This window comes from Callithrix jacchus, chromosome 7 (genome assembly GCF_049354715.1).
Source record: "Callithrix jacchus isolate 240 chromosome 7, calJac240_pri, whole genome shotgun sequence".
In the NCBI taxonomy this organism is placed as follows: domain Eukaryota; kingdom Metazoa; phylum Chordata; class Mammalia; order Primates; family Cebidae; genus Callithrix; species Callithrix jacchus.
The window spans coordinates 27390305-27415686 of NC_133508.1; the positions used below are offsets into that span (position 1 = coordinate 27390305).

A 25382-nucleotide genomic window follows, 5' to 3' on the forward strand; every position below is an offset into this window, starting at 1 on the left:
CTTCTCTGTGCTTTGCCATTACATCTGTTCTATTATATTTGGTTTCTGAGAACTGTAGTGGCTGGGTAATTATCTTTCAGGAATGTTGTAGAAGAAATTCTTCCTTCAGGAGGGATTTGAAGTACATGATCTGAGGACTCTTCTAACTCTGAAGAGATTGGTTATATTATTATTTCGGCTTTTCCTCTTTACATACTTGTGTCTCTGTTTATACATAACTATGTTTTTCAGCCTCAACTATTGGGAAGTAAGGCCTTGGGAATCATTATGATAGTTTTACACCAAGCAGTTCTTTCCTTTCCCTTCCAGTTTAAATGGCTATGAACACTTGGAATTGTATAAAGGGAACAATTGAGGAAGAGGTTGGTGCAGTGATTATTGGAAAACTTCAGTCATCAGTGTGGAGGGCCCTTCTCATTGTGTTTGAGGTCTGCATGCGTTTTCTAAATTGAGCCTGTATTAAGGCTGTGGTCAGATAGAGCATTGTTATTTTCTAACTATAATGTACTTACTTATTTACTGAATATACCACCCTTTTGCTTTTGGAATGAGAGGGTTTTTTTGTTTGTTTGTTTATTTTTTAAGGCAGGGTCTCTTTTTTTTTTTTTTTGAGATGGAGTTTCGCTCTTGTTACCCAGACTGGAGTGCAATGGCGCGATCTCGGCTCACCGCAACCTCCGCCTCCTGGGTTCAGGCAATTCTCCTGCCTCAGCCTCCCGAGTAGCTGGGATTACAGGCACGCACCACCGTGACCAGCTAATTTTTTTGTATTTTTAGTAGAGACGGGGTTTCACCATGTTGACCAGGATGGTCTCGATCTCTTGACCTCGTGATCCACCCGCCTCAGCCTCCCAAAATGCTGGGATTACAGGCTTGAGCCACCGTGCCCGGCCTAAGACAGGGTCTCTCACTCTGTTGCCCAGGCTGGAGTGCAACAGTGTGATCTTCGCTCACTGCAGCTTTGACCTTGTGGGCTCAGGTGATTCTCCTGCCTTAGCCTCCCTTGTAGCCGAGACCACAGGCATGCACCGCCACACCTGGCTAATTTTTAAATTTTATTGTACTATTATTTTTAGACAGGGTCTGGCTCTGTAACCCAGGTTGAAGTGCAGTGGTGCAATCTTAGCTGACGACGGCCTCCTTCTCCCAGGCTCAAGCCATCCTCCTGCCTTAGCCTCCCAGGTCACTGGGACTACAGGCATGTGCCCCTATGCCTGGCTAATTTTTGTATTTTTTTTGTAGAGTTGGGATTTAGCTATGTTACCCAGGCTGGTCTTGATCTCCTGAGCTCAAGTGATCCACCCATCTTTCCCTTCCAAAGTACTGGTATTATAGGCATGAGCAACCAGACCCAGCTGATCTTTCTTTTTCCCTTCCCCCTTCCCTTTTTTTTTCTTTTTTGGTACAGACAGACTCCTAAGTTTGTTGTCCAGGCTGGTCTCAAACTCCTGAGCTCAGGCAGTCCTCCCATGTCAGCCGTACAAAGTGCTGGGGTAGTAGGCGTGAGGCACTACGCCTGTCCTGAAATGTGGGGATTTCTGAATACTAAACTAAAGCCATGCTGATGACTAAGTATAGTGAAATTAGACATCACAATTAAGGTAGATCCATACAAAGTTTTCCATGCTAAAATGAATCAATTTTATAATTGCTGTAAGACCTAAATTTATATAGAGCAAAGTAATTCAGTAGCATTTACCAGTACAGGTTTATCATTAGGTAGTTTCCGTGATCAAATTTTTACCAAATCTCAAAGAGCTTCTATAGGAATGTCATTTCCTTGCCAAGAATTTCTGAATATATAGACATATATATCCTTAAAAATATTAATAAGGGCTTTTAATAACTTGATTCATTACCTTGATCCCATGAACTATTTTCCTTGATAGATTTATGTTCCTCAAGTGGGAATTCTCTTGCCACAGAATTTGGGTAGAGAATATAATTTATTTGAGTAGCAAATTATGTTTAATCTCTTCTTTATTCCTACAACTCAAAATTGGCATTATATCTGTTATTTTAACCAAATATATTTTAGTCTTCTTTTAGTACATGGATACTGTCTTTCAAGTTCTCTTTTAATAAGCCAGCCAAGTCTTCTTTTAACCATAAATTTTATTGAAGTTTAGCAAATTCACACAAAAGTGCACAAAGCTACCTATTTTCACAAAGTGTCTGTGTTATAAGTACCCAGCTCGAGAAACAGAACGTTATCAGAAGCCCAGAACCTCCCTGATACCTCCGTCTGGTTACTGACGCCCCCGCCTAAGAACAATTTCCTAATACCATACATAAATGTTGCCTGTTTTTGAATTTTAGATAAATGTAATGCATATAAAATACCCTCTTTTGTATGACGCTTTTATTCCACGTGATGTTTGTGAGATCTATCTGTGTTATTTGGAGTTGTAGTTTATTTATCCTTATTGCATAGTATTCAATTATAAATATCACAACACTGCAATTATACTACTTTAAGTGGGCATTTGGGTTATTTCTAGTTTTTGGCTGAAATAGACCTGGTGTGAATATTCTTGTAGACATCTGTTAGTGAACATATGTTCACAGTTCTCCTGGACCTAGTAGTGGACAAAGCTTTGTTTTTTATTTTTTTAAATACTCTGTGAAAAGAAAATGCTTTGTTTTTAATCATTAACTTGATTAAAACTTTAGTAAAATTTTGATGATTTAATCAGAATAACTTTTAAAGATCATTCCAAGTCTAACAAAAAAACATGACTTTGCTGTTTTTAAGTGTAGTATTTCTTAGAAATATGTCTAAGAAATTTTCTTGAAATAATAAGAGAATCATGACATTAGTTGTGCATTTATTTTCAGAATGCCCTTTGGCATGAAGATATGTTTTATGTTTTAGTATGCTCCTCTTTAGATAGTTTCTTTTTAACCCTGCCCAATGTACTTGACTTTTGTTTTCTCACAGAAAATGAAAGTTCAGAGTAATTTTGGGGGGATAGTAACGAGATTTTGCATAATTGGAAATAATAGGGAAAATACTTTGGGTGTTTTACAAGGGGCCATTTTTGTATGCTTCTTTCACTAAAACAGAGAAGGCTAGGTTAATTCCATATCGAAATTAAATTTATGATTTTCAAAAGGGAAGCCTTGATAATTTAACGAAATGTGTCCATTATCTGAAGTTATTTGGAAAATTGTGTCACTTTAGGTGGAGGAAGCTAAACAAGAATTACAAGAAGTGGTTGAATTTTTGAAAAATCCACAAAAATTTACTGTTCTTGGAGGTAAACTTCCAAAAGGTAAGATATTTTTTCTTTACTATGATTCTATATACACAAAAAACCCTGTAATATATTACTAATTTAATTTTAGCTGATTAAAGTTTAATTATTAATTGCTATTTTACAAAACAGATGTTCATTCTGAACATACAATTCCACAGCCTTTTTTTTTGTAACTGCAAATTTTTATATAATTTCAAACTTGAAGTTACAAGAATAGAACATAGAACGCTCCTCATACCCCTAACCTAGACTCAACAAATTTTTAACATTTCACTGGTTTTTTTTAGACCCAGGCTTGAAAGGCTTGAGTGTAGCGATGCAACAATCATGGCTCTCTGTAGCCACAACCTCCCGAGTTCAGGTGACCCTCCCAAGTAGCTGGGACCATAGGCACACACCACCATGCCCGATAATTTTTGTATTTTTTGTAGAGCCAAGGGTACTCCATGTTGTCCAGGCTGCTCTTGATCTCCTAGGCTCAAGCAATCCACTCACTTTGGCCTCCTAAAGCACTAGGACTGCAGGCATGAGCCAGCATGCTCAACCTAGCTACATTTCAAAAACCATTCACTTTGTCTCTTTACACATATATAAATATAAAAATTGTTTGTAAATAAATTTTTTTTTTTTTTTTTTTTAGACAGAGTCTCATTCTGCTGCCCAGGTTCGAGCAATTCTCCTGCCTCAGCCTCTTGACTAGCTGGGATTACAGGCATCTGCCACCGTGCCCGGCTAATTTTTGTATTTTTAGTAGAGATGGGGTTTCACCATTTTGGCCAGGCTGTTCTTGAACTTCTGACCTCATGATCCACCCCCTTTGGCCTCCCAAAGTAACAAATAAATTTTTAACGTTTGAGAGTAAAGTGTAAATATAATCACCCCGAAGTGTGTATTTCCTAAGAATAAGGATATTCTTTTACATAATTCTAGAATAATAGTAAGATTAGGACATTAACTGGGCATGGTAGCTCACACTTATAATCCCAGCATTTTGGAAGGTGGAGGCAAGTAGATTGCTTGAGGTCAGGTGTTCGAAACCAGGCTGGTCTTCAACCAGGGGCTGTTGGAGTTCCAACCAGCCTGGCCAGCATGGTGAAACTCTGTCTCTACTAAAAATACAAAAAATGATTAGCCAGGCTTGGGGGCAGGCACCTATAATCCCAGCTACTCTGGAGGCTGAGGCAAGAGAATTGCTTGAACCTGGTAAATGGAAGTTGCAGTGAGCCAAGTTTGTGCCACTGCACTCCAGCCTGGGTGACAGAGCAAGACTCTGTCTCAAAAAAAAAAAAAAAAAAAAAGGACATTTAACATACATACACAACCATTATCAAATTTACAGTCTATGTTCAAATTTCAGCATTTGTTCCAGTAGTATCCTTTGTAGTGTTGCCCTGATCCCTACCCTTTTCCCCAGTTCAGGACTCAATCCAGGATCACACATAATATTTAGGTTTTTACCTTTTTTTATTTAAATGAAACAATTCCTTAGCCTTTTTGTGAGGGAGTGGGGAGGAGAGGATCTTTCATGATTTTTACAGTTGCAAAGAGTACTTACCTAGTTATTCATAGAATGTTCTCAGTTTAGCTTTGTCTGAAGTTTTCTCATGGTTAACATGATTTTTATTGACTGCATGGTATCATTCTAATTTATAGTTGTATCACAAGTTAACTGTTTATATTGAATTTTTATATGGTTTCCAGTTTTTTGCTATTAAAAATAGTACTGTGATGATCATCTTAATTCAAGGCTTTGCCTGCATGCTTAATTATTTCCTTAGAATAAATTTCTAGAAATGGAATTGCTGAGTTAAAGGATGACACTCCTTTTTAATGTTGTTTTTATACTGCCATCTATCTATACTGAGAATACAGAAATTATGAAATTATTTGCAGGAACCTTTGCTAATTCAGGGCACATTTATTAAATCAGTGCTATCACATTACAGAGTAAATGTTTAAAATTATAGAATTATTAATAGTTACACTCTTCCTCTTTCTAATCACAAGGAGTATTTTAAATTTGTAAAAAAATTGAGCAGTATAAATTTGTAAAAAAATCTTCAGATACCAAGATGTAATCCACAAAAATTAATATTATTTAAACCAGTTAAATATCACTAAAACATGATAATACTAGGATAGTCTTAAAGCTATTTTTGAGCTTGAACTTTCTTTAAAATTTTTTTATGTTAAAATGCTGCAAACATGTATGTAAGGAAGTTTTGTTGCTTTTTAATGTAATATGTATATTTATAAAAACATAAATCAGGAAATACTATTTTTCTAACATGAAAATATTTGATATGAAAATTTTCAAACATATGGAAAACCTTGAAAGAACAGTACAATTAACATCCATATCCTATCCACTTACACTGAAAAATTATTAACATTTTGTCCTGTTTACTTTCTGTATATGTGTATATTCCGCCACCCCTTAACATTTGAAAGAAAACTATAGACATCGACTACTTGACATCTAAAGACTTCGTTTTACATCACCTAAGAATAAGGACAGTGTCCTAAATAAATGCAATAATCTTATCCCAACAAAGAAAATTAATCCATTTCCTTAATGTCGTGTACTCTCCAGTCTTGTTTAAACATTTTCACCAAATGTCCCTACAATATTTTGTTCTTTTTGAAAAAGCATCAAATCAATATTCATTAATTACATTTACATTTAATTGTGTTTAGTCTTTTTTGTTTTTGAGACAGAGTCTTGCTTTGTTGCCCAGGCTGGAGTGCAGTGGTGTGATCTCGGCTCACTGCAACCTCTGCCTCCTGGGTTCAAGCAATTTTCCTGCCTAAGCCTCCCAAGTAGCTGGGAATACAGGCATGTGCCACCACACCTGGCTAATTTTTTGTATTTTTGGTAGAGACAGGATTTCACTGTGTTAGTCTTGATCTCCTGACCTTGTGATCTGCCTGCCTCAGCCTCCCACAGTGCTGGGGTTACAGGCTTGAGCCACTGCACCCAGCTATTTAGTTTTTTAATCTATTTCTATACAAAGTTTTATCTTATTTATTAATAAATGGGTTTATATATTTTTGCCTCAAGATTCTCCTTGTCATGGTTTTGATATGTAAACAATACTTATATGACACAGGAAGATTAATTTTGGACAAGATTCTGAAGTGAACTGTTAGCAGAGACAAGTACAGTTTTCTGTTTCAAAATATTCGTTATTGGTGTGACCTCAATCTGAAAATTATATGAGTGAATAGTTGTTTTATAGGTTCATACCAAGGGATTTAAAAAAAATACTTTGAATCATTCTTGTTTTCATTTTTTTTTTTTTTTAGGAATTCTTTTAGTTGGACCACCAGGAACTGGAAAGACACTGCTTGCCCGAGCTGTGGCAGGAGAAGCTGATGTTCCTTTTTATTATGCTTCTGGATCAGAATTTGATGAGATGTTTGTGGGTGTGGGAGCCAGCCGTATCAGAAATCTTTTTAGTATGTTTTGATATATCTTTCACACAATTTTGTTAATTTTAAAGGGACGTGTGTAGCTTACCCTTTCTTTGCTAATTACTTTTTTCTTCATTTTTTTAATTTCTATTTTATGTGGCCTCCAGCTTTGCATGCTAATTAGTTTTGATTGATAGCCAAAATAACCATTGTGGGATTTTGGTTTGGGTAACTTAATATACAAATTATCAGAAGAGTTGGTGGAAGTGCAAGAAGAGGTTGCAGGCTACCAAAAATCTCTTAGTTGTTTTTTTTGTTTGTTTATTTGCTTTCATTTTATTAATGAATTTTTTTTTTTTTTTTTTTTTGAGACAGAGTTTTGCTCTTGTTACCCAGGCTGGAGTGCAATGGCGCGATCTCGGCTCACTGCAACCTCCGCCTCCTGGGTTCAGGCAATTCTCCTGCCTTGGCCTCCTGAGTAGCTGGGATTACAGGCACACACCACCATGCCCAGCTAATTTTTTGTATTTTTAGTAGAGACAGGGTTTCACCTTGTTGACCAGGATGGTCTCGATCTCTTGACCTCGTGATCCACCCGCCTCGGCCTCCCAAAGTGCTGGGATTACAGGCTTGAGCCACTGCACCCGGCCTTAATGAATTTTATAGTATGGAATTCCAGAGTAATTAGCTTCAAACCTGATTGTATATGATATTTGTATAGCTAGGAAGAATGAATGCCCAATTGTTTTTATTTTATATCATTTTCTTTGGTATAGTTCCCCCCCCCAAGCTACTATTCTTAAATCAATAAAAAATGACCTCCTTTTGTGTATTTCCTTCTAATGAATATTTTTTGTTGGCTTTTGACAGTTTTATAGGATTTTAATATTTATCTCATTTTGTTCAAAAGTGTTGATGTCTTTCAGCTTATTTGAATCTTTTTTTGTTTTCCTAGGAGAAGCAAAAGCAAATGCTCCTTGTGTTATATTTATTGATGAATTAGATTCTGTTGGTGGGAAGAGAATTGAATCTCCAATGCATCCATATTCAAGGCAGACCATAAATCAACTTCTTGCTGAAATGGATGGGTAATTGAGTCTTCTTTTGTCTTAGAATGTGGTGATGCCTCCCAGCATTTGATATATGTAGAATTGATCTTATGCAAATTATTTCCATAAGGCATTTCATATATGAAAAATGTGATATATATAGGAAACAGAGTAGTCCCTTATGCAAGAACTTAAGCTTTTTCTCTCAGTATTGTATTGTTTTCATCACTAATTGGATATTTGAATATCAACGTACCTTATTTAATTTGTGGTATTTATATTCTTTTTCATATATTGTTATACTATGATAGAAACACAATGATTCAAGCTGAGACTAGTAGTCTGTTTGAAGAAATACACTTGTTTCTACACAATTTATGACTAGCTTTGAATGTTGTGGCAGATTTAAAGCTTACATCAATGTTCATAATGTAGAAAGCAAGAGGTGATGTTGCTTTGAAAGAAGTATCTTAAAAGTCAATTTTGAAACCACATAGGAAGCCCAGTAGTGAATAATTTAAATTGGTATACTTGAAAGTAACTTTTCAAAAATTAACCAGGCACCTAAGCTTTTTATATCAGGTTATCTTTTCCTACATAGACCAGATAATTGTGAATGTATGTAATCACAGATGACTGGTGGTTTATCATCAGTCTCTTTTCTAGGCTGTTGTTTGATTAATGAAGCTGGGCATGGTGGCTCACACCTGTAATCCCAGGATTTTCGGAAGCCAAAGTGGGAGGATTGCTTGAGGCCAGGAGTTCAAAACCTGCCTGGTCAACATAGCAAGACCCTGTCTCTACTAAAAATAAAAATAGTTGCTGGGCACGGTGGCTCAAGCCTGTAATCCTAGCACTTTGGGAGGCTAAGGCGGGTTGATCACCTGAGGTCAGGAAAGACCAGCCTGGTCAACATGGTAAAACCTCGTCTCTACTAAAAGTAGAAAATGTGGTGGCAGGCACCTATAACCTGGCTACTTGGGAGGCTGAGACATGAGAATCGCTTGAACCCGGGAGGTGGAGTTTGCAATGAGTGCCATTGCACTCCAGCCTGAGCGACAGTGAGACTCCATCTAAAAAAAAAAGTCAGTGGCTTGTACCTGGAAATTAGGGAGAAATTAAAAAAAATAATAAATGAAAAATAAAAAGAAATTAGTCAGGTATGGTGGCATGCACCTGTTGTTCTAGCTACTTGAAAGATTGAGGCAGAAAGATCACTTCAGCCCAGGAGTTTGAGGCTGCAGTGAGCTGTGATTGTACCTGTGCGCTCCAGCCTAGGCCACAAAGCAAGTCCCAGTCTCAAGAAAACAAACCAGTTTTGTGTAGAGCATTTCTACATGTGTGCTGTGCTTCAATGTCAGTGAAAAGATAACTATTTTTTTTCCTATATAGTTTTAAACCCAATGAAGGAGTTATCATAATAGGAGCCACAAACTTCCCAGAGGCATTAGATAAGTAAGTATTAAAAGGAGATTTTTGTGAAATAGTGTTACATGCTGAAAGAAGTCCATTGCAAAAGATCACATTGTATGATTCCTTTTATATGCAATGTCCAGAATAAGCAAATCCACAGAGACAAATTAGGTTAGCGGTTACCACAGGTTAGAGAGAATGGGGAATGGCTGCCGTTGGATATGGGATTTCTTGTGGGGGGATATTCTAAAATTAGATCGTGGTGATGGTTGTGCAGTTCTGAATACATTAAAAACCACTGAAGTATCCACTTTAAATTCTGTTCCGTGAATTACATCTCAGTAAGACTGTTAAAATATTTTTGTTGTGAAAAGTAAATTGACTATAGTATTGTAACTAGGTTTAAAGTTACTATGAAAACAGTTTTATTATAGAAGTTATTCATATTTTCATTTGATCAGTAGTTTGTCACTGCCTAACACTCTAGTCTAACAGTCTATACTTAGCACTCACAATGGATGTGTGGTTCTCATAATAGTTTATTGTAGAATTATTTGTTCCTGGACTTAGTTACTTGCATGCTTTTGTTTCTGAGGGGTAGGCTACCTAGGTACACACATGTATCTGAATGAACCTTTGTTCTACCTTCTGGTTACTGACACTGTTACTTAAGCCGTGTTTTAAAAGGAACTATCTGAATTTTTATGTACAAAAGTCCAACTGTTCTCTGGCTGCCATAGGGTTCCCATTCATGTTATTAGGGTGTCAATCTTGTTGAATTTGAGCTTTAGCATAGTCAGTTTTTTAATTTATATTTTCCTTTTCATTCTTCCTGTAGTGCCTTAATACGTCCTGGTCGTTTTGACATGCAAGTTACAGTTCCAAGACCAGATGTGAAAGGTCGCACAGAAATTTTGAAATGGTATCTCAATAAAATAAAGTTCGATCAATGTAAGTCTAATTCTATCAAAACAAACATTATCATTTCTGTAAAGTGGTAATATACCACTCCCCCTGTTTGTGGTTCTTTCATGATAAATGTATTAATAATATTAAAAGGCCAGTTCGTTTGTATCTTTTGTTTTTCCATTAGTATGTTCATTTAAAAGTCCATTCCTTAGTGTATAGCCAGGAGATTCTATTGTTTTAAACTCTGATTCTAAAGAAAGGTTTTTTAGAATACTCAGAAAGATAATATTTGAGGAGATATATATATATATATATATCTAGATATACATATATACACACAAACACACATTTTTAAGATGAATGTAAAATGCAAAATAACAGAAAAAGCTGCAGAAACAGTAGCTCATGATATATTCAATATGGGGCCAAAAGAGAAGAAAGAAAATGATAAAACACATTTAAATTTATTACCCACTTGAGTAATAAATGAAATTATTAAAGTTACAGTAGTTTCAGAGATACTGAATCAATTCGTTAAACTATATATGTTTTCTACAATAAAGGCAATTTTTAGTCCAAAGTATTTCCAGATGAAATTGAGAGAAAAAATGTCTAAACTATGTCTCAGAATAGCTAGGTATTTTCCCGCGGAATTCGAGTTGTTGTTGTTGTTGTTGTCGTTTTTTAAGACAGGGTTTCACTCCTTTGCTTAGGTTGGAGGGCAGTGGCACAACCTCCATCTCCTAGGTTCAAGCAAATCTCCTGCCTCAGCCTCCCGAGTAGCTGGAATTACAGGTGCACGCCACCATGTCCAGCTAATTTTTCTATCTTTAGTAGAGACAGGGTTTCACCATGTTGGCCAGGCTGGTCTGGAACTCCTGACCTCAGGTGATCCACCTGCCTCAGCCTCCCAAAGTGTTGGGATTACAGGCATGAGCCACCTGGCCTGGCAGGAATGTGAGTTCTTTGTGAAGAGCTTTCTTTTACCTGTTTTGGACTTTTAGTGTTATGTTTTCTTTTTATATTAGCCATTGATCCAGAAATTATAGCTCGAGGCACTGTTGGCTTTTCTGGAGCAGAGTTGGAGAATCTTGTGAACCAGGCTGCATTGAAGGCAGCTGTTGATGGAAAAGAAATGGTTACCATGAAGGAGCTGGAGTTTTCCAAAGACAAAATTCTAATGGGTAGGTTTCCTTCGTTTTTTTTCCTGTCTTTTGCTTTTCATTGTGTTAGATAATTCATTTGGGGGCAAATACTCTATTCAAACAGCTAAAGCCATGTTGAATCTAATCTTACTCTAAAGCCATGTTGAATCTAATCTTACTGTAAAACTGCACTGTCTGGGATTACAGGTGTGAGCCACCACATGCCCAGCCTTTCAAGATTTGTAATAAATGATTTTATAAAATTCCTAATTTAACAGTCAAACAAAATTCCAGTAAACTAACATTTTCTTGACAATATTCTTGTCAGTGATACAGACTGATTTTATAGTGTACCACATTTATTCTTTCTTAGAATACCTTTTTTTTCTGACTGGAAAGGTTAAAAAAGTGATGGGAACGTGAAAATATATACTTGACAACACCATAATTGGGCCTCTTACAAAACAAATATATACTAGTGGCGTATATAATTATGTAGTTATACAGGTGGTGGGGAGATGGGGCACATATACATTTCCTCTTTTCCGACGTTTCTGATAAAAGAATGGTTAACTTTATCCTGTGCTTAATGTTGATTTTAAATCTTGGATTGGCTTAAAAACAGGTTAGTTATGATATTCTCGTTAAATTGGAAGTTTATTTTATAGAAATAGAATTAAGTTTTCCCTTTTGATGTAAGAATTAAGATGATAGTTTTGACAGTTTTGGTTTGCAGATAAATTATTACAGTTTGTATGTGTTATAGAATGAATTCTGCCCATTTTAAAAAATGTTTACTCTTTTTAAAATATTAAAAGGCTGGGCATGTGGTGGCCCACACCTGTAATCCCAGCATTTTGGGAGGCTGAGGCAGGAGGACTGCTTGAGCCCAGAATTGTTGGAGCTCAAGATCAACTGGGCAACATAGTGAGGCTCTATCTCTACCAAAATTTTTAAAAATTACCTGGGCAGTGTAGCGTGCACCTGTGGTCCCATCTACTCAGGAGTCTGAAATGGGAGGATTGCTTAAGTCCAAGAAATTGAAGCCACAGTGAGTTGTGATCACACAACTGAACTCCAGCCTGTTTAAAAAGAAAACAGAAAAATACTAAAGCTAGGCACAGTGTCTCACAGCTGTAATTTCAGCACTTTGGGAGGCCAAGATGGGCAGATTACTTGAGGCCAAGAGTTCAAGGTTGTAGTGAGCTATTATAACAGTGACTTTAGGCTGGGTGCAATGGCTCATGCCTATAATCCCAGCACTTTGGGAGGCTGAGGCAGGTGGATCATGAGGTCCGGAGTTTGAGACCAGCCTGGCCAACATGGTGAAACCCTATCTCTACTAAAAATACAAAAATTAGCCGGGCCTGGTGGTGGGTGCCTGTAATCTCAGCTACTTGGGAGGCTGAGGCAGAATCACTTGAACCCAGGAGGCAGAGGTTGCAGTGAGCCGAAATCGAGCCATTACACTCCAGCCTAGGCGACAAGAGCAAGGACTCTGTCTTTTTTTGAGATGGAGTTTCGCCCTGATGCCCAGGCTGGAGTGCAGTGGCGCAATCTTAGCTCACCGTAACCTCTGCCTCCCTGGTTCAAGTGATTCTCCTGCCTCAGGCTCCTGAGTAGCTGGGATTTCAGGTATGCGCCACCATACCTGGCTAATTTTTTGTATCTTTAGTAGAGATGGGGTTTCACCATGTTAGCCAGGCTAGTCTTGAACTCCTGACCTTGTGATCCACCCACCTCGACCTCCCAAAGTGCTGGATTACAGGCATGAGCCACCGTTCCTGGCCAGAACTCTGTCTTTAAAAAAAAAAAAAGAAAGAAATGACTTCAAGGAGAATTTGTTTTTTATTTTTTATTTTTATTTTTTGAGACAGAGTCTTGCTCTGTCACCCAGGCTGGAGTTCAGTGGCACCATCTCAGCTTACTGCAGCCTCTGCTGTCCGGATTCAAGCACTTCTCGTGTCTCAGCCTCCCAAATAGCCAGAACTATAGGCACACTCCTCCACACGCAGCTAATTTTTGTATTTTAGTAGAGACGGGGTTTCACCATGTTGGTCTGGCTGGTCTCGAACTCCTGACCTCAGGTGATCCACCCGCTTCAGCTTCCCAAAGTGCTGGGATTACAGGCATGAGCCACCATGCCCAAGAATTAGTTTGTTTGTTTTTTTTTTTTTACTTTTTAAATGGTTTTACTTTATGTACAAATAATGAACAGATGTTGTACCCATAACTTCTACCTTCCAAAACAGGAGCTTTTTAAAGAAAACCACGTAACTTTTAAAAGGCATTGGGATTCCTCTGCTTCTAGATCATTAGTAGGCTAAAAAAATAGTTTGTTCTACCAAGAATCATAAGTTGGAACTGAGTATTCTCCAAAGTGGAAATTCTAGAGTATAGTGTCACTCCAGGCAAAGATTATTCAGTTCTCATCCCCAACATCCAAAACTACCTATCAGAAGGGTTAAACCAGGTCAAAACAGTCCAGCACAATTAGGCTTCATCAAACAATATCATTATGCTCTTCTGAGATGCAAATAAACCAAAACAAGAAATACTAAATTCAAAATAGTATTTGACACTGTCATACAAATTGTTATTTCCTTGTCGTATCCCCTCTTCTGTAACACTAATAAATGGAATATTTTACTGCAAAGAATATTTTATTTTATACATCACTAACCATGAATTTTTGCCATTACTTATTATACAAAGGCTGCCCTGTGCCATTATCCAAATGGAATAAGCATTTTACATCCACAGTTCACTTCTATAGTTATAAGCAGAATTTTCATGATTTACATAAGTACATCTGTCAGTGAAGATTTAACACTGAGATGCAATGTAACATCAGTAATATCTGATGTTTTATAGATGGCAATATAGAAAAGATATACTTTATCACTTTTCATTTAAGTGACCTTATATAAAAAACAGTCTAATAATTTAGCAGTTCCAAGTTTCCAAAGGCATTTTCAAATGCACATAAAGGAAATGGTTACAGAGATTTTTAAGAAGCATCTTCCATATCCATATTCTCTTGCAACTGCTGTATCATTTTCTCTTCCAAATGCTTCCCTTTGCCTGAAAGAGGGGCTTGGATAAGATGAATGTTTTGCTTGACATCTTTGATATCCTGAACTTTCTGTAGCTCTTTATTTTTCTTCAGTCTGTTCATTATAAATTTAGCTTGGCGTTTCTGTTTGATCTCTTCAACTCTCTTCATTGCATCAATAGTTTTATTCCATAGCTCTCGCTGGTATTTGATAGGTTCATTTCTATGCTTTTCAAATTCAAATGAGTTATCTACTGTAAGCTCTTTACCAGCTGCTATCCAGAATGCTTTGGTCCACCTAACTTTGCGAGGATTGCACTTCTTTTTAAAGTTTTTATGACATTTAGATTTACAAAATCTGAACAACTTGCAATCGTTGCGTACGAACATCATGCCGTGGCCAGGGTAGATGGGCCTGGAACAGAAATAACACTTCTCGATATGCATTTTGAACCTGCGTGGGTCCCCACTGACCAAATGCCAAGCTTCAGAGGAAGTTTTTTGTTTTTTAATATTAATCCCATGTCAGATACAGTCACACCTCAATATCCACTGAGGGGTGGGGACTGGTTCCAGGACCCATGTAGATACTAGAATTTAAGGATGCTCAAGTGTCTTTTATAAAATGGTACACTATTTGCATATAACCTACACAATTCTGTATACTTCAAATCATCTGTAGATTACTAATATAATAGAAATGCTCTGCAAATAGTTACGTTATACTGTTTTTTTAAAATTTGTATTATTTTTCATTGTTCCTCCTCCCCATATTTTTAATCCTTTCTTGGTTGAATCTATGGATGCACAACCTGCTGTTAGGAAGGGTGGAGTGTGTTTGATTTGCAAACAAGAATGTGTTTTGTTGATTTAAATATACCTTTCTAGTGGAGTATTTTATTTACTTAATTAAATTTTTATCTTAGGTCCTGAAAGAAGAAGTGTGGAAATTGATAACAAAAACAAAACGATCACAGCATATCATGAATCTGGTCATGCCATTATTGCATATTACACAAAAGATGCAATGCCTATCAACAAAGCTACAATCATGCCACGGGGGCCAACACTTGGACATGTAAGTTTTTTGTAGTTTTTTTTGTTTTCAAACATAATTTTACAGAAGCTTTTGTAAAAATAGCTGATTAAAACATTTACAAAGAAAATTTGACTACATCCTACATTTTTGATACGTCTCTCACTTTCTGATTTGTGAAATTTATAAAAACTATTTTCTTAATATAGTTCATATTATATATTTACATTATTATAAAATTTGAGTAATGACAGCAAACTTTAAATCTTTTTTTCTTTTTTTGAGACGGGGTTTTGCTCTTGTTGCCCAGGCTGGAGTGCAGTGGCACAATCTCAGCTCACTGCAACCTCTACCTCTTGGGTTCAAGCAGTTCTCCTGCCTCATCCTCTTGAATAGGTGGGATTACAGGTGCCTGCCATCATGCCCAGCTAGTTTTTGTATTTTTAGTAGAGATGGGGTTTCACCCTGTTGGCCTGGCTGGTCTGGAACTCCTGACCTCAGCCTCCCCAAGTGCTGGGATTACAGGTGTGAGCCACCACACCCTGCATTCTTAAATATCTAATTGCTCTGCTGTCCCCAAAGAGACATCAGTAAGTGATTCAGTAGTTTCTCTAAGATTTTTCTCATTTAGTACAGGTTTATCAGATCTTTCAAAATTGTAGACATTTAAACAATTTCTATGCACCTGGGGAGAAAACAGTCCTGTTGTAGCAGTATTCACCTATTGTTACTGCTTTATAATGGATTTTTAAATTTTCTAATTGCTGATTTTTCATCAGTCCCCTATGACCAGCTTTCAGCAACATGGTATAAAGTACTTTAGTGAGAGCTAAATGATAATTCACGTTTTTATTTTTTTATTTCGCCCAGTCTTATGGTGCCGAAATTCTGATTTTTTAATGTCTCAGAACTGTATCAGAATTTCTTTTCTTTAAATTTTTATGTTGTTTTTGTAGAGATGGGGTCTCACGATGTTGCCCAGGCTGGTCTCAAACTCCTGAGCTCAAGTGTTCCTCCCACCCTCCCAAAGTGCTGAGACTACAGGAATGAGCCACTGCACACAGCCTGTATCTGAATTTCTTTTCTTACTTTTTATCTGATTGATTTTTAATTGTCTAGGTGTCTCTGTTACCTGAGAATGACAGATGGAATGAAACTAGAGCCCAGCTGCTTGCACAAATGGATGTTAGTATGGGAGGAAGAGTGGCAGAGGAGCTTATATTTGGAACTGACCATATTACAACAGGTTAGCTTTAAAGAATGGTTTTAGTTCAAATTGTATGTGATCTTAAAGATGTTTTAAAACGTTGTTGTATGTTTTTATTTTAGGTGCTTCCAGTGATTTTGATAATGCCACTAAAATAGCAAAGCGGATGGTTACCAAATTTGGAATGAGTGAAAAGGTAATAGATTATTTTAATCATTTTGACTTATCAAATTACATGCCAAGTGTTGATTTAAGAGATGGTTCTGATTATAAATTGGTATCATTTACTATTTCTCTCTCTCACTCTAACGGATTTGAGGCTGCTTATTCTGAACATTGTTATTCTCTGAATAAGGAAAATGGAGACTTTTCTTAGCTCCTCAGAATGAGCTGCCCAGACAGTAATGAGTACTTCATGAGTTAAGTGATAAAGCAAGGTGAATTTCTTAGCCTTTCCTTATGGCATAAAAGAGCTTACTTTCAGAGTTGGTTACCTTACCATTTCCATATGTTTTATATTTTCATCTTCTCATTGTTCTTGAAGTACCATTATACTCTGAATTATGGATTTCTATATTTGAAGTAGCTGCCAAGGTTTTTTTAAAAAGTACTCAGAACCAGACTTAAAATGATTTTAGCCTGGGCACAGTGGCTCACACTTGTAAACCCAGCACTTTGGGAGGCTAAGGAAGCTGTATTGCTTTAACCTAGAAGTTCTGGACCAGTCTGGGCAACGTGGCACAACCCCATCTCTACAAAAAATACAAAAATTAGCCAGGTGTGGTGGTGTGTACCTATATTCCCAGCTACTTGGGAATCTGAGGTAAGAGGACTGCCTGAATCCAGGAGCCTGAATCCAGTGCATGCCACTGCACTCTACTCTGGGTGACAGAGCAAGACCCTGTCTCAAAAAAAAAAAAGATTAAAAATTTTTTTTTTTGCTCATACTTCTACTATTTTGATGTTAGTGGGTTTGTGGGGTGTTTTTGTTTTTTTTTTGTTTTTTTTTGTTTTGTTTTGTTTTGAGATGGAGTCTTGCTCTGTTGTCCATACTGGAGTCCAGTGGCATGTTGCTGGCTCACTGGAGCCACTGCCTCCTGAATTTAAGTGATTCTCCTGCCTCAGCTTCCCAATTAGCTGGGAATTACAGGCACCTGCCACCACACCTGGCTAAATGTTAGTCTTTATACTTTCAGAAGAATGTGGAAATTTCTTTTTCCTCAAACACTGTTTGTTTGTTTTTTTATTTATTTTTGAGATGGAGTCTTGCCCTGTCACCCAGGCTGGGGTGCAGGGGCACAATCTTAGCTTACTGCAATCACTATCTCCTGGGTTCAAGTGATTCTGCTGCCTCAGCCTCCTGAGTAGCTGGGATTACAGGCACACACCACCATTCCCAGCCACTTTTTGTGTTTTTAGAAGAGATGAGGTTTCACCATGTTGGCCAGGCTGGTCTTGAACTCCTGACCTCAGGTGATTCACCTGCCTCCGCCTCCCAAAGTGCTAGAATTACAGATGTCAGCCACTGCTCGCGGCCTTAAATGCAGTTTTATATTATACTTCTTTCTTGTTTCCCATATATTTGTTTCCCTATATATAGGATAGTACTTTGTCTTCTAAATTTGTCGTTTGGGGGGTTTTCTGTTTAATTACTTTCTTTCTTTTGGTTTTAGCTTGGAGTTATGACCTACAGTGATACAGGGAAACTAAGTCCAGAAACTCAATCTGCCATTGAACAAGAAATAAGAATCCTTCTAAGGGTAATGATAATATTTTTCTGTGCTTATTTATTTTCTTAGGAGCAATGTGCTTAAATAGTTAGGTTCTTAAAAATAACAACTGAAGGCCCTCTGTTCACTAGAAACTTCATTTTATAAAATAAAGATAATAGTAAGTCACCATGGTGTCTGGGGAAGACATTAAAAAATAAATCGGTGCACCGTTTTAGCAATGATTTAAATGTTATTAAGGCACCTCTCTGTGTTCATAAAATGGGACTTATTTTCTCTTGGACATGGCCTAAGAACAGTTACATATTGTGCTAAAAATTTAGTCCTCAGGGTGAGGGATAAAATAACTACATATGAGGTACAGTGTACACTACATGGGTGTGGGTACACTAAACTCCTAGACTTTATCACTATATAATTCATCCATGTAACCAAAAACCACTTGTACTCCATAAGCTGTTGACATAAAAACTATATATAAAATTTTATATACATAAAAAATTCAGTTGTACTTTAGCTGCAAAACTGTAAGAGGTAATAGAATGGGAAGAGTATCATTTATTGAGTCTTGTTTTCTCACTCTGACGTGTATTCAACAAATTTTTTTTTCTTTTTTATATGGAGTCTTGCTCTGTTGCCCAGGCTGGAGTGCAGTGGTGTATGATCTCGGCTTACTGCAACCTCTGCCTCCTGGGTTCAAATGATTCCCCTGCCTCAGCCTCCTGAGTAGCTGGGATTACAGATGCATGCTACTATGCCTAATTTTGTATTTTTAGTAGAGATGGGGTTTCACCATGTTGGCCAGGCTGGTCTTGAACTCTTGACCTCAAGTGATCCATCCACCTCCACCTACCAAAGTGCTAGGATTACAAGCAGGAGCCACCACATTCAGCCAACAAATAATACTTTTTAAAAGTTCTTAAGAAGATTTACTAGAGATGAGGTTTTGCTGTTTTGCCCAGGGTCGTCTCAAATTCCTCAAGCAATCCTTCTGTCTTGGCCTCTCAAAGTGTTGGGATTATGGGCCTGAGCCACTGCACCCAGCCAACAAATATTGGTTATTCGCTTTGTTCCTAGCAGTGTACATGTACTGATAATACAGTATAAATGAAGTTCCCTTTTGCTACAATGTCCTTTATAGAATAATGTAGAGAAATACGTAAGAGTAAATTCAGTGGAATCAGTTACAAGGTACTATGGTAAACCAGGCATGGTGTAATGGATGCTGAGATTAGGTTGGTGAAAGTGGAAATGGAGAAATTTGGGTGGGTTCAGGAAATACTGAGTTAGTGGAATCAGTATGTCTTTGGATATGGGCAGTGAGCATAGTTAAAGCTGTCTTCTAGATTCCTGGCTCATGTAACTGTATAATTGTTCACTAAAGAAATAAGTTTAGTAGGTTTTTTGTTGTTGGTTTTTTTGTGGGTTTTCTTCTTTTCAAGGGATGGGACTCATGATGTTGCCCAGGCTGAACTTGAACTCCTGGGCTCAGATGATCTTCCTGTCTCAGTCTCCCAAGTAGCTGGGGCTACAGGCACACAGTACTGTGCCTAGCTCCACGATTTCAGTTTTTGTTTTGTTTTATCGAGACACAGAGTCTCATTCTGTTGCCCAGGCTGGAGTGCAGTGGCATGATCTCAGCTCACTGCAACCTCCACCTCCTGGGTTCAAGCGATTCTCCTGCCTCAGCCTCCTGAGTAGCTGGGATTATAGGTGCCCACCACCACACACAGCTACTTTTTTGTATTTTTAGTAGAGATGGGGTTTTACTATGTTAGCCAGGCTGGTCTCGAACTCCTGACATCGGCTATCCACCCGCCTTGGCCTCCCAAAGTGCTGGGATTATAGGTGTGAGCCCCTACACTTGGACCAATTTCACTTTATATATGTCAAATTTAAGGCATCTTAGTTGGACATAGATGTGGTGACTTAGTGGAGAGATTGGTTATGCATTGCATTTGAATGCTGCAGGCAGTTACCCATTCATTAAGGCAGGTCTTTTTTTTTTTTTTTTTTTTTTTTTTTTTGAGACAGACCCTTTCTCTGTCACTTAGGCTGGAGTACAGTGCTGCGATCTCAGTTCATTGCAGCCTCCGTCTCCCAGGCTCAAGTGATCCTCCCGAGTAGCTGGGGCTATAGATAGGCATGTGCCGCCATGCCTAACTAATTTTTGTATTTTTTTGTAGAGAGTGTTTCACTATGTTACCCATGCTGGTCTCAAAATCCTGGACTCAAAACAGTCTACCACCTTGGCATCCCAAAGTGCTGAGATTACATTTTTGAGCCACTACACCCAGCAAATCAGGTTTTAAGAGCAAGACTGACCAGCCTGGGCAACATGGCAAAACCCCATTTCTATAAAAGGTAGAAAAATTAGCTGGGCATGATGGTGTATGCCTGTAGTCCCAGCTACTTAGGAGGCTGAGGTGGGAGGATCACCTTAGCCTGGGGAAGTTGAGGCTGTAGTGAGCTGTGATTGCCTCACTTTACTCCAGCCTGAGCAACAGAGTGAGACTGAAAAAAAGAGAGAGATTGAGCTGAGTGCCAAGAGACGTGAGGAGTGTCTTTGTTAGATGGCACAATAAAGAGGTTTGGATAGCTCCCTAGTCAAATGGTCTGGACTTCAACAGAATAGGAATAGTGCTTTATAGAAAGAGGGTAGGTTAGTATGGTCTGAAAGTGGAAATACTGAGATATTGGAATCAGTATGTCTTTGGATATGAGTAAAGAGCTCACATCTTTACTGTGAAGTGTCTAGGGTAAACATGAACAAATAGCACTTGAGAGGACTTAGGGAATGCCCTAAGAAGGAGAGAGCCTGGGTTTGATTAAGTCAAGGAGGTAGAGGGAATGCTTTAGAGTAGTTAAGGATATGGAAAGTTTATATGATGGAAAGATTTAGAGAGTGTATAGAAGAGGTGGTCTCTGCCTTCTCAGTTGTTTATTCTCTTTTCCTTACTATTTATGTTATAATGCACAAATTATCTACTGTAGAATTAAGATTCTTATGATTTTATAAATATAAACAGATTTCATATTTTTTAGGGCACATAAAGTTTTTCTTTTCCCATTGACTGGTTTTTGCATGCCTACATTTGCTGCTGCTTATGTATCTCCTTCTCTATTTCAGGACTCATATGAACGAGCAAAACATATCTTGAAAACTCATGCAAAGGAGCATAAGAATCTCGCAGAAGCTTTATTGACCTATGAGACTTTGGATGCCAAAGAGATTCAAATTGTTCTTGAGGGGAAAAAGTTGGAAGTGAGATGATAACTCTCTTGATATGGATGCTTGCTGGTTTTATTGCAAGAATATAAGTAGCATTGCAGTAGTCTACTTTTGCAACACTTTCCCCTCATTCTTGACGTGGTGTAATTGAAGGGTGTGAAATGCTTTGTCAATCATTTGTCACATTTATTCAGTTTTGGTTATTCTCATTATGACACCTATTGCAAATAAGCATCCAATGGCAAATATATTTTTAAAAAATAAAGAACTATCAGGATTGAAAACAGTCGTTTGAGGAATGTCAATTAGTTATTAAATTGAAAGTAACTAATGATTTTGTGGTTGGTTACTCTACTAGATGGGATAAAATTGTGCCTTTAGCCTTCTATATTCATCAGTGGAAACTTAATTAAGATACAGTAATTATGATCCAGATTGACCATAAATAAAATGTTTTTTAAATCTAAATGTAGAGACCATACAGTTGGGATCAAAAGCAGTCTCAGAAACAAAGAGCCAGGCATGTAACCTTTTGGCATGGTGCAGTGGCTCACGCCTATAATCCCAGCATTTTGGGAGGCTGAGGCAGGTGGATCGCTTGAGGCCAGGAGTTCAAGACCAGCCCTGCCAACATGGTGAAACCCTGTCTTTACTATAATACAAAAAAAATTGGGCTCAGCATGGTGGCTCACACCTGTAATGCCAACACTTTGGCAGGCCAAGGCAGGCAAATCACCTGAGGTTGAGAGTTTGAGACCAGCCTGGCCAACATGGTGTAACCCTGTCTCTACTAAAAATACAAAAATTAGCTGGGCGTGGTGGCAGGTGCCTATTATCCCAGTTACTGTGGGGGCTGAGGCAGGAGAATTGCTTGAGCCCAGGAGGTGGAGGTTGCAGAGAGCTGAGATCATGCCACTGCACTCCAGCCTGGGTAACAGAGTGAGACTCTGTCTCAAATGATTATAACCTTTCAGAAATGCAATGTGCATTTTCGTGTTCTCTTTTTTTCAGCATTACTGTCACTCGTTAATTGTATTTCAGAGAATCGTATTTTGTTAAATAAATAACCTCATTCTGAAAAATGTCCCTCATTTTGGCTATAATTATGCTTGGTTTCAAAAGCAAAATTAAACAAAAATCTTAGTCTCCTCCAAAGTGAAGTTTCTGTTACTGTGGGTTGGAAATGCCAAGTTGTGTTTACTTTTCATTCAGATTTTGTGAATACGAACATTTTGTTACAGGATTTACAGATGAATATTTAACTCAATAGAAAAATTATTTTAGAGCACATTGTATTGGTTTTACAACCAGATTATATTCTTGATGTTGACTTTATTAAAATTATCTACAATTTCCTAATAACTTAAGCTGTATATGGTCTTCATTGAAGAAGATGGATATTGTTACAGGAAACTTGTTTATATTCTTGACGTTTCTGAGATAATCTTAAATCTTAATGTAATTTCAAACTGACAGAAATGTTGCCAGCATAATACTTGGAACTCTCATATACCCTTTACCCAGATTTACCAATTGTTTTCATTTTGCCCATTTTTTGTTGCCCAAACCTGTTCTCTCTCCCTCTCTGTATGTACATGCATACATGTATACAATATTGATAAAGTTTTATCTGACTTAATTTTTTTTATTTTTATTATTTGAGAATCATGTTTTAAGCCTGCAGCAGAACATGTGAATATTTATAAGTGATAGAGATACTACCTTCTGATTACATCCCATGAGTTAAAAATAGTTATATATGTATATATATATATACGTGTGTGTATGTATGTATGTATATATATTCTCTTTTTTTTTGAGATGGATTCTCTGTCGGCAGGCTGGAATGCAGTGGCGTGATCTCGGCTCACTGTACAATCCACCTCCCCGGTACAAGTGATTCTTCCGACTCAGCTTTCTGAGTAGCTGGGACTACAGGTTGCATGCCACCATCCCAGCTAATTTTTGTATTTTTAGTAGAGATGAGGTTTCACTTGTTGGCCAGGATGGTCTCGATCTCTTGACCTCGTGATCTGCCTGCCTTGGCCTCCCAAAATGCTGGAATTATAGGCATAAGCCACCATACCCACCCAATCGTTACATATATGAACAGATTTTTGTTTGAACTTTTTTGTTGATATAATTCCATTCAGTGATTTTCCAAAATCAAAAATATTTCTGTAATCTCTGTTACAATAATCATGTATTTGGTATGTGTGTGAATATATATCACCTTTAAATTAAGTTTATTCACTTTTTTTTTTTTGACACAGAGTTTTGCTCTTGTTGCCCAAGCTGGAGTGCAGTGACTTGATCTCAGCTCACAGCAACCTCTGCCTTCCAGGTTCAAGCGATTCTCCTGCCTCCCACGTAGCTGGGATTACAGGCACATGCCACTACTTTTGTATTTTTAGTAGAAACAAGGTTTCACCATGTTTGCCAGGCTGGTCTCGAACTCCTGACCTCAGGTGATCCGCCCACCTTGGCCTCCCAAAGTGCTGGGATCTATAGGCGTGAGCCACTGCGTCCGGCCTACTTTTTTTTTTTTTAAAGACAGTCTCTCACTCTGTTGCCCAAGCTGGAGTGCAGCGGTGTGATCTTGGCTCACTGCAACCTCCACCTCCCAGGTTCAAGTGATTGCCAGCCTCCTGAGTAGCTGTAATTACAGGCCTGTGCCGCCACACCAGCTAGGTTTTTGTTGTTGTTTTGTTTTTTAGTAGAGATGGTTTCACCATGTTGGCCAAGCTGGTCTCAAACTCCTAGCCTCAAGTGATCCTCCTGCCGAAGCCTCCCAAGATGCTGGGATTATAGGTATAAGCCTCTGTCCACAGCCAAACTTACTATGTTTAACAAAGCATCTGCTGTCTTGGTATTTCTTTTTCAATATGGTTTTTGGTTGTGTAATATGACTTAGTTTTTACGCACTAGTGCTAGGCTATTTAGTCATACTATTTGTCCATAATCATTATCAAAATTAACACTTAGTACTGGAGGAACTAATCCAGGGATTTAGAAGAATTATCTACACTATTGCTAAATTAATAATAGGGGCTGGATGCAGTTGCCTGTAATCCCAGCATTTTCGGAGGCCAAGGAGGGTTAGGATCACTTGAGCCTTCAAGTTTAAGATCAACCTTGGCAACATAGTGAGACCCAATCTCTACAAAATAAAATATTAGCTGGGCGTGGTATCGTGTGCCTATAGTCTCAGCTACTCAGGAGGCTCGGGTGGGAGGATAGATTGAGCTCAGGAGGTCAAGTCTGCAGTAAGGAGTGGCACGCCACATCCCTCCGGCCTGAGCGACAGAGTGAGACCCTGTCAAAAAATACATGAATAGGGACACAGGTAAACCCTTTCCAGACTTTTGTTGATTAGAGCTGTTATTTCCCCTTTTACCCTGTTGAAAGCATTCTTAAATGATTATGCTAAAATTCAGGAATGACCTTGTGAGCTTCCTCTTTGCTGTCCTCATATTAGTTAACTGTGAGGTTATATCCTTGGTTCTTTTAGTTTCTCTCCATATTTCTCTCATCTGCTGATGCTTCTTAATCTTTCCTGCCAGCCCTTTTCTGTTCAGGATGTATTTCCAGCTACTTCCTCTGTTTCTCTGTACCATTCGATTTATACTTCTGTAGCAAGCTGTTCTCTGTTGTTTTGATGTCTGCCTTTTCACATCTGGTGAATTCTGGGAAGCTTATTTGAACACCTTTGCATCTCTAAGACTAAATGGAATGCTGTAAAGGTGGACACCTAATACATTTTAGTAGGTCTTTCCCTCACCATAAGGCAGAGCACTGAACAGATGAAACACTTTCCAAGGAAGGTTAATACAATGCTATAGGGAATAGGAGTATTATATGACTTTTTCATCTTGCAAAGTATCCTAATGAGTATCACAGAAAAAAGGCCAATGAAATGTCTTCTTGGAAAC

The 25382-nt window shown here is 37.9% G+C and overlaps 1 protein-coding gene and 1 pseudogene across 1 annotated transcript in view; one reads left to right on the forward strand and one right to left on the reverse strand.

Annotated features, from left to right (window-relative positions):
* Nucleotides 1–22812, forward strand: part of YME1L1 (YME1 like 1 ATPase) — a 45760-nt gene extending 22948 nt beyond the window's left edge. Inside the window, exons 9-19 of the mRNA XM_002750134.7 lie at nt 3185–3275; nt 6567–6719; nt 7630–7762; nt 9116–9178; nt 9975–10087; nt 11074–11229; nt 15172–15323; nt 16401–16527; nt 16611–16684; nt 18162–18248; nt 21349–22812. Of these exons, the coding sequence (XP_002750180.3) occupies nt 3185–3275; nt 6567–6719; nt 7630–7762; nt 9116–9178; nt 9975–10087; nt 11074–11229; nt 15172–15323; nt 16401–16527; nt 16611–16684; nt 18162–18248; nt 21349–21492 (1293 nt within the window). The 3' untranslated portion in view covers nt 21493–22812. The remainder of the gene's footprint in view (nt 1–3184; nt 3276–6566; nt 6720–7629; nt 7763–9115; nt 9179–9974; nt 10088–11073; nt 11230–15171; nt 15324–16400; nt 16528–16610; nt 16685–18161; nt 18249–21348) is intronic.
* LOC118143170 (putative ribosome biogenesis protein RLP24 pseudogene) lies at nt 14201–14708 on the reverse strand (annotated as a pseudogene).
* Nucleotides 22813–25382: the final 2570 nt, after the last annotated feature.